This window comes from Seriola aureovittata, chromosome 10 (genome assembly GCF_021018895.1).
Source record: "Seriola aureovittata isolate HTS-2021-v1 ecotype China chromosome 10, ASM2101889v1, whole genome shotgun sequence".
NCBI lineage: Eukaryota > Metazoa > Chordata > Actinopteri > Carangiformes > Carangidae > Seriola > Seriola aureovittata.
In genome coordinates, this window is record NC_079373.1 from 12,053,677 (window position 1) to 12,063,744 (window position 10,068).

The following is a 10,068-nucleotide window of genomic DNA, read 5'->3' on the forward strand; positions in this document are numbered from 1 at the left end:
GATAAGAGGAAGTGTGAGCTGCCTCTCTATTGCATGCACCTCTCCTCTCTCCTCTCTCCCTTCTCCTCGGTGTGTGCCTGCCACTTTTCTACCTCAGTGAGTCTCATGTACCTCTCCTACTTTTTTCCCTCCTTCTTTCCCAAACTACCACAGAGCCAACGGTGAGCGTCCTGCAGGGACCCAATGGAATGGCCACCGGCTTCTCCCAGAGCCCCTATGACCTTCCCCGCAGCAGCCACATCCCCAGCCACTATGACATACTGCCCATGCGTCACAGCCCCACACACACACCCCCGCCACCCCCAGAAAGCCCCAGCTCCCTGCTCTAGAGGGTACAGCTTCCACCTGGCCCTGACAGCGTGCCAGCATCCAGGCAACATTCAGCCAACTTTCAACCAACGGCCCTCCCTCTGTCTCCGTATGTGTTTGATTTAGATACTGAGATGTTGAGATGAAGGGACAGCCACAGCTCCTCTGGACCCTGCTCTCTTTGGCTCCCTCATCCACAATCTTTCTGTGGCCCTGAAGGAGGGAGGGGAGGAAAGAGTGTCCCACACACCAGCGACCATTCGTCCATTTTATTTTCTTATAGAACTGATCACTCAAACTGCTGCCCGGCCTCTTTATGGACCTCATGAAGTGGAACATAATGGTTCCAAACAGCGCTAAGGGCGGCATACATGGATTGTTTGGAGGGATTATTTACAGGGAGAGGGCCACACTCACACTCATTTTTAGCCCATGGTATAGGTTTACTCCTCAAAGGCAGCCAAGTGTTTATAATATCCCCTAAACAGAAGTAATTCCCACCACATGAAGGAAGTTATACCAACCTTGACCATGTCAAAGCAAGCAAAGATTTATTATATATAGACACCAGAGTTTATGGTTCTTCACTGTGTGCAGCTTACCATGCGGCTGACATGAAGTGATAATGATCATCTACTCTGAAGTAAAGATATGTTCAGTCATATAATAGAGAACTTTCTGTTCTAAATAACCATGGAAACCTAGCTAAGAGCGAACCCAGTCTGATGAAGCATGGATAAATAATAAAATATATTGTAATGGTTCTTTATTCATTCTTACTCAGTAATGATCACACAGTTAATATTAATGTGATCTCTGTCTGTGACTTGAGATTTTCTTTTAAGTTACAGTGTAAATGAGGCCCAGTGTGTCTGGAGATTTATTCAGGTCACCAGTGTTCATGCCCTTATTGAATAACTGAGTTACACATACACACAGTAGGTTTAAAGTTTGGATTTTTCCCCGCACTGATGAAGTGATCAGGTCTTGTGTTGTTTTCTATGTGAAAGCATTTTTCTTGCAAATGTCTTAGTTTACATTTTTGAAATATTGGGTGTTAAGAAGGGATTGCTTTGACCCTTTATGTTTTGTATTTATTAAGGTAATTGCTTTATTCATTAATTTATATTAGTGATGGTGAATTTTTATCAATGTGACACTCGAATTAAAAAAAAAAAGAAAAAAGATGAGCATGATCAGATAATGGATACCCACCGATGTAGATAACACATAATTTATCTTCTTGTGAGATGATCAGTGTCATTTTGTGAACCGTTTTTGAAGTTACTTAGAATGTTATTTCTCACTCTCTGTCAGATTGTAAATTTAAAATAAGGTTTCATCTGACCAACTCTAGACCCACAAATACCCTGTACAGTATGTACAAAGGGAACCGTATGTAAAAAGTCCATTTTAAAAAATGTTTTATGTTTGTATCTGGCTAATTAACTTATTTATTGAACATAATTTATTAATTCACTATGTGAATTCCATTTCACCCTCTGTAGAAGCAATAACATGTTGACAATCGATGCCCAGACAGCATTTCATTAGTGCTGGACATTATCTTTGACCATCTTTGACCAGTGTGGTGACAGTGGATCATATTTTATGTGGCTGTTTTTCCTCTGAGGAACGTTTTTCCAGTTGCTGTCATATCAATGCTGCTTGTTGTTTTGGTACATAAATTTCAAATTAAAAACCTATTCTATCATCGGAAACCTGTTTCAGTCAGGTCAATACCGGGAAAGATAGAGATGAATTTAATTAATTCACTGCTTATGTCAAGTGTTAGACAGGACATGCCTCTCTTCATCTGTAGCTGTGAATATTGAAATGTCATGGCAATGAATGTTGACTAGACTGTTTGTTGCCGGTGAATGAAAGATTCTACTCTAGCAAATAAGAAATGTTATTCAAGTCTGTAGCTGGGTGCTTACAATTTCTGACCTACCTCTGCCAGAACTACAAAGTGTCAAAATGTTTTGAGTCTAGAGTCAATTGGTGAGTAAAAAATCATGGCCAAACATTAGTCTTCGTAAACATCTTCCAGTTTCAAGAATGGGGACATTCTATCGAAGAGCTCTCATGTTAAATAGACTTTTCAGAGAGGTGAACAGCACTTAATTATTTTAAAGGTGTGTCAAGCTTTTCTGACGTTTGGATATTTGTGGCATACTTGAGTCAGAATCACTCTCATATTTTCAAACATTTTAAAAGAAAAGGTTGAATTCCTACACACTCAGCACCACACATGTTCCATTTCTAATAGACCTGACAGTGTGGAAATTCAGCACTTTCCAGAACTGCACACCAGGCTGAAAATCAAGACTATTTCACCACTATTTAACAGCATGTGGCTGGATGTGGTCAGAAGTTGCTTTGTTGTACTGAGGGATACTGGGATTCAGACTGAAAACACACCTGCGTTATAACGCCGTTCTGCGTTAGTGAGTGTGTGGTGTAGATCCAGGAAATGCTCACAAGGTGCCAAAACACTGCACAATAGTTTGTAACACTCACAGACAGGCTTTTACAACTCAGGGCTTTTGTCGTTAATCACATGATCATGAGCTGAACAATAGAAATACAGTGTTCACTTCACACAGGGAAATGTGCGCATGCATGCATGTGATTGGTCGACACAACACCTCCATTCAAATGAGTGAGATAGCTCAGTGTGAACACAGCCTAACAAATACGCTGCACTGTAACAAACACCAGTAATGTCACAGGGTCCTGGAGTACACTTGTTCATCACTGCATCAAGGTGAGAAGTTAAACCACTAGTGGTCACTAAAGACAAGATTTTTAAAGGGGGTGTTAAGTTACTTTTTGATTTCCTTTAGCAGCTTTCTACCAGGTTTGCATCAGGAAACACTTTTTTATTATTGAACAGCTTAAAATTGTTAATATATGAATTAGATTTTGCACTATGCAAATATCAAATGATCTATTGGTCTTTCATTTGTGCATGATATGCATACATTACAGAATACATTATGTTACCAAACTGCAGGGTTTTTACAGGCGCTAGCTTAACTACCGCTTCAGGCATCCAATGACCTCAACCACAAAACCAAAAGTGCATAAAAGGATCTGCAGAAAAAAACAATGTGCTTTCAGTATAATGGAAAGCCTGAACTATGTTTGATGCATAAAGAGATGCAGTGGAGTTTGGGCTGATTATTAAGCAAGTTGTCTTTACTGAATACAGTGGAGGAGTTCTGGTTGCTTCTCAGTTATTAGGAGCAGGTTTCCTGAGCTCCGCAGATGATGGACATGCCGCCCAGCTGACAGCCAACAAGCCCTGAGTGATGCCCCACTGAAGGGGAATGCAGCCAGTAAGTCAAGGAGCTAATGGACCGAATACAAGTGGGCACTTCAGAGAGAGCTCAAAAGAGAGAGAAGCGAGAAAAGACAAGGTCACACTGCGGCAAGGTGAGAACTGAAGAGAGATTTTGATTTTGTGTGCAGTTTGTTGAACATCCTCACAACATTGAAATAATTCATGTGAATTCTCGCAGCTCAGTTGGGGAAGAGAGATAAAGACAGCGCCAGCACAGAGATTACATTTAACTTTTAGACTTCAGATTCAGAGCCGGGCAGATACTGAAGGGTGAAAAGTGTTCAAACTGTGTGAAAATCAGACTCTTCCCAGCACGACGTTTCCCTGAAAATGTACTGAAACCACTACTCATGTTCAAATGCAGGTACGATTACTGCTGCTAGGGGAGCTGACGCTGCCTTTCAACTGAGTCACCTTGACAAGAAAAAGGAAATGTTTTTGATTTTCCGCATGTTGATTTATTGTTCAACCATTCTTGGCTAATCTGGGTTACAGTTCAGTGCAAAGTATATCATCATTAAATAATATCAGTCAACTTTTATGAAACACTAGATTCTTGAATCCTCATCTGTCCACATCTGTGTCATTATTTCTAATTTAGCAGAGGAAGAAATTTTTCTATCGAACACATTTTCAGGTTTAAAATTAATCACAGTCGGGGAAAAAAAAACGAATTGCCTCTTTGTTCCTGCTCCTCTTTCAGCATTGTGTGTTGAATACTTGATACTTCACTTGATTAAATCCACCAGTTAAAATTCTATGCAACTGGCAAGTTTTCTGATGTAAAAATCACAATGAAAGATGTGGAGAATTTAGTTTAAAGACTTCATGTGCCACATTTCATTAAGTCAATTCAATGTGTTTTGCATTAAAATGCATAGAGCAACAACAGGTACAGAAGAATACAATACATATAATATAAGAAAATCCAACTTTAACAAAGAGGAAAACATATGAGAAAAAACACCAACCCACATCCACCTCACAGACATAAACTAGCAGAGGTGAAAGTATAAAACTTCAAGATAGTTAACAACAAACACTCAGTGTCCTTGCCATAGAAGCATAATGTGAATAAAAGTTCACAGACTGAGATTGTAATTTAGGTTGTACAGTACAGAACTCTTGACTACATGAATGTCTAACAGACATTGTCAGAAAACAGATAATGTCAAATTGCAGCACAGTAACCAATATTAGCAGAGTACTAGTTTGTTTTCAGTGTCAGTTCTTTGCAGTTCAGACTGTAAAGCAAGCACTTGCTTGGATTCAACATGATCTTGTTTCATGAAAAATATAGATGCAACACATGGAATAATAGAATCTGGACAATGTATGAATTCTATGCAAGGCTGTCTCTAGGCTGATTATTTAAGTGCTGTAAAATATTGCAGAGGAAAAAGAAGAATTGCAGGGACTTACTAATGCAGGCCTCAGGCATAATCCTTTCTGCTGCAGTCAGCCTGTCAGCTATAGCTTTCAGCCAAAGCTGTTTTTCACAGAAGCTGCCACTGAAAAGAGGCTATACTTTTAAATGATCTGACAGAGTTGCACCTTTGGTTTATTCTCAAGAGGCTGCACCTGGATGCTGACCACACTGCTGCTGGATAACCTGTCACTTTTACTTCAGTCTGACATCAGCTGTTGAGACCCAGGGTGGTAGATTTATGTGGAGTGAGGAGAACATGAAATGTTTTAAAGAATTACCGGCGCCCGACTCACTTACGTTAAGATGAGCTTCAGTTCATATTGTTGCAATGAATGTAATCAGAAACTGCTACAGGAACTGTGAGGATCCATCAGACCACAGCTGGATCTTTTCTGAACCATTCTTAATGGATAATCTGTATTCATTCCAGTCAGGCTGATCATTTTCACTTCCTGTGTCTATAACTGCTCTTAAATTCAGATCAAACTGTACCTGGACATGCATAACTCTACACAATAACCAAGTAAGCCCTTTAACAAAGTCTTGGACAGTAATTAAGGACAAAAGTTTTGTCTATAAATAAATCTAATTAGAGAGGACACGCATGAAGGAGACCTCTGCAAGAATACTTTGGACAGTTATTTCCACATTATTTCAAAGCTGAGATCTCCAGAGAATATTTCATAGACATAGACCTACAGAAGGGTTATTCATCATTAGACTGCTTCTTCATCCACTTTGAATGCCAATACCAAGTCTTATTATGAATTTAGTGAACCTTGCTTGTATAAGCCTTTTGGCATAAACACTGCCGTTCTCCTCCTCACCAACAGGGGGCAGACAACGTGACGGTGTGAAGAACTGAAACCAGTGGTAAGTTAGTACCGGTTTTCTCCCTCCATGAATTCGTCTAAATATTTTTCACTAACTAAACTCACAAAAGATTATTATTAACATAAACATTAACATTATTAATACAAAAGCAGGACAATTAAATCTACCTGTTGAGTTGTTTAGAGAGCGAGGCAGGTGTGGTTCCATGGTGTAATGGTTAGCACTCTGGACTCTGAATCCAGCGATCCGAGTTCAAATCTCGGTGGGACCTGACTTTTCATTGTTACCAGTTAGTTAAGTGTTGATCACTGGTAAATATATCGCACATGGAAATCAATGAAATCACTTGTGATAACAAGTAGTATGTCTGTTATCACCACATCGCTATCCCTGCTCGACCTCTGTAACTCTCAAACTGTTCAGCAAGTCAGAAATGATTTTGAATTGTTGTAACCCAATATTAAAGTGTTCACACACTTCAGAGTTTGCTTGACACGTTCACTGAGAAACAGAAGGTTTTGGTTTGCAGAGATAAATGCTCTTTCAGCCTCATTGGCTGTTTATTTCAAGATTTTTAACATTTTTTTGATTCTTTTTTTACAATATAGGCCTATATTACCATCAACAATAGACTCAGTCCATCAAAAAGTAAGCAGTGTCTATTGACACTCTGCCTGTAACATAATTCATAATGCCCTTATTAATCGTGAATAATGACAGTGACTCACACATTTACATAAGACAGACCAAAATAAAGCTGTCGCAACACTAGGAGGGAGGCTGGAGTTCTTCTCCAGTGTGTCGTCTTGGTCCATAAATGGTTTTGTGTAGAGCTTACATTTATCTGAGACACGACAAACTAATTCACCACTTTTTTTGTGTTTGCAAAAATGACTGTCCTACGTGTTAATGAAATGATCATCACCTTGACTTACTGCTCAAATTGCTGTGTTTTACTTAGTCATTTAGTCGTTTTCCTCTTTGAAATATTTCACTGTTGTACAGTACAGGCTGTTGCTATGGATGCTCCGTTTCCCTCGTTTGAAGCAGCACGATTGTAGTTATTGACAAGCTTTTATCACAGGCTTCATCGTTACATTCCCCTTGTTATGTGAATGGGTGTAACGCCTGCAGAAGCTGTCTGTTTCGTCTTTGATCTATGGCTCCTGAGCTCATGCTGAGCTTCACACTGAGATCAAAAATGTCATGTGATGTAAGTGCCAAGGATTCATGTTTCTGCAGAAGCGATGACTTCATTGTCTCTGGCTTCAGACAGCAAGAAGTGGATAATATTTTCTGGAGCTCCCTATAAGAAGTCAGAGATCATGACTGATCCTAGCATTGAATGTTATTATGATCACCTTTGATCATATTCTGCAGATGAGTTCTTGTGCAAATTATACTCTCAGTCTAAATCCATATTTGCTGCCCATATGTCTTCCATTTACTCCCCTCCACACCATAATTTAAGGTCATAGTCAGCCAATGAAAAACACCCTCAAACCTGGAAGCGGTTTGAGTTCTTATCAAGGCACTTCAACAGAGCAGATGCTCGACAAGGTTTTGAAATCATAATCCAGTTAAAGGCCAGTTCACCCAACATTCAAATTACTCATCCACCTTTGGCAGCTTTTCAGGTAAGCTCAATTATTTGTTATGCTAGATCACAAAATATTTACTTAGTGATCTTGACATAATTGAAGAGAAAAATGACTGCTACCAGCTAATGCAGAGAGATATCAAATAACTAAAGTGTTCTTTGAGACTTCTTTTTGAGTTTGTTGATTATTTATCTATCCTGACAGCACTTTTGTGGAAGATTGGGAGACCTCTGTTGAACTGCTATTTGTAGTTTAATCAGAATTGAACTTCACAAACTGGTCAAGGCCCCAAGGTGTCAATAGAAAGTGTTTTAATAGATGATCATGATTTTTACATTTAAATGAATGTTGCAACAACAACAAGTCACCTTGGAATATCATAAATAATATAAAAATGTGTGGCTCTGTGAAAGGGAAACTTGAACTTGTTGATCCTTTTTGAGTTTGTTTATGCATTTATTTATAGACAGCTATCATGGTAGATTTGGAGGCATCTGTTGATACCTGTCATACATTTTCAAAAGCACCTGAATTGTCTATAGTAGCAAATCAATGAACAGTTACTTTGGAGGCTTGTTCATAACTACACAAACTGCAGAGAATTAGCAAACTGTTTGAACTGATGTAAATCCTTTTGGCTCCAGTGACTGGACCTGTCCAGACTAAATTTGAGCACATTGTCTCACTTTCTCTGTGTGATAGATAGAACAGATGATGATTTTTGTTTCTGCACAGACATCTTGGACTGGAGTCAGGGGCTTTCACTCTGTGTATGATTCAATCTCACGGAGACAAATGCCGCTGTTGGCTATTATGCAATAGATTTAGAGCATTCAAGTTGTCATTCATTCTCTCCTTTTAATCTCTTGCATTAATATTCTCCATTTTTTATCCAACCAGAGCTTCACAACCCAGACGGTCACCGTCATTCATAGATCTATTCCACCCTACCTGTCTTATAACTTATTTTTTCATCTAAAGTACTATGACTCACTTTCCACTTCTCTGTTAAGATAATACAAAGTCTAACATTTTTGATTTATTGATTGTCATGATCGGTTATACCACAAAACTGCAATGTCAGTACGGCATGGATATGATTATTATAAAGATATAATTACCACATCAAAGATGACACAGCAAAACGTCTGAGAGGCTCAGACATCTAAGCTGCCTACAATCTTCCGGTACTCAAATATGGTCATTTGTAAGTTTTAAGAAAACTGTGTATCTTGGTAATCTCCACACAAGGGCAGTAGAGGGCAAAATAGGCCATGTTTTCTCTGGCCTCAGGCACTGATAGTTTTCTGTACTGGTTCAGTCTTACCAGCCATGAGTCATTCATGGTTATATCACTAACAGGAAAAGTGTCATGCCTGCAGCAGTTCAAGTCTAATTAAATAAAATACAATAGTTAGTTATAGCCTATTTCTTTTTACTCTGTACTAATATCCATTTTGGTTCAGTTTAACTATAAAGTTAGCTGACACATAAGGAAAGTACTTTGACTATGAAGCCTGTAATATGTTATAGATTAGTCCTCCTCATATAATTCCAGTGATGATTTTACAATTCTGTTTCTTTTGGGACATAATCAGACTGCACTCTAATGTATATGATGTAGATTTCAGTCATCAGTCTGTCTTTGTTTCCCCAATTTCCTGTGATCACTGCAACATACCTGTGATTTCCAATTAAAGCTAATTGCATGAACAAGGTTTCAAAAGAATAACCAGTGAACACCAATGCAACATGGCTCCACATGGTAAAGAACCGCCCGAGAAAATACGAATCCAGACTGTGAAGCTTCATAAAGATGTGAGAGGATACAAGAGCATCAGTGGGCTACTGATCATAAGCTGAAACACAGCAATGAATGAAAATATAACTTCCAGTCTCAAGACACTTGGATGGAGAGGAATGATCCCAGAAACACTGACAAGGAAAAGTGGAAGGTGGAGCAATGAACCCCACCAGCAAAAAGCAGGTGAAAAGAATGGCAAAACATCACTCCACAGATTTGTGGTATCACCCATGCGCAGGATGGTTGAATCTGTCATCCAAAATAAAGGTGGACATACAAAATAAATAAATAAAAAACAAAGCATAACAGGATAGAGCCTCAATAATGATGGTTGTACTGACTTTTGTTGCAGTTGGTTGTTAAATATTGATCTTTCATTATAGTTTAATTAGTCAGAAATTTCAGTTTTTCAAATGAATTTGCTTCATTCTTCTCCTCTAAAAACATTTTTGTAAATACTTAAGATTTTAGGGTTAGTCACTCAGTTTTTCAGTTTTGTTGCACATGTGTGAAAATGTCCCAGAAAGACAGGTGAAACGATAACAAAGAGACACAAAACAAAAAGAGATGCAAGATAACTATAAAGAGGAAAAACTTGAGTGTGTGTGGTGTGTGTGTGTGTGTGTGTGTGTGTGTGTGTGTGTGGGGGGGGGGGGGGGGGGGGGGGGGGGGGGGGGGCAATATTACCAAAACTGCTCCTACTACCAACAACAACAACAACAACAACAATAATAATAAAGAT

The 10,068-nt window shown here is 38.9% G+C and overlaps 1 protein-coding gene and 1 non-coding gene across 9 annotated transcripts in view; both read left to right on the plus strand.

Annotated features, from left to right (window-relative positions):
* Positions 1–2,024, plus strand: part of megf11 (multiple EGF-like-domains 11) — a 77,136-nt gene extending 75,112 nt beyond the window's left edge. For all 8 annotated transcript variants that reach the window (XM_056386730.1, XM_056386729.1, XM_056386736.1 and 5 more), the window contains one exon: positions 154–2,024. In XM_056386730.1, the coding sequence (XP_056242705.1) occupies positions 154–329 (176 nt within the window). In that variant the 3' untranslated portion in view covers positions 330–2,024. The remainder of the gene's footprint in view (positions 1–153) is intronic.
* Positions 2,025–6,120: 4,096 nt separating this feature from the next.
* trnaq-cug (transfer RNA glutamine (anticodon CUG)) lies at positions 6,121–6,192 on the plus strand. The gene has a single exon. It is a non-coding gene; the product is annotated as a tRNA-Gln (tRNA).
* The last annotated feature ends 3,876 nt before the right edge of the window (positions 6,193–10,068 follow it).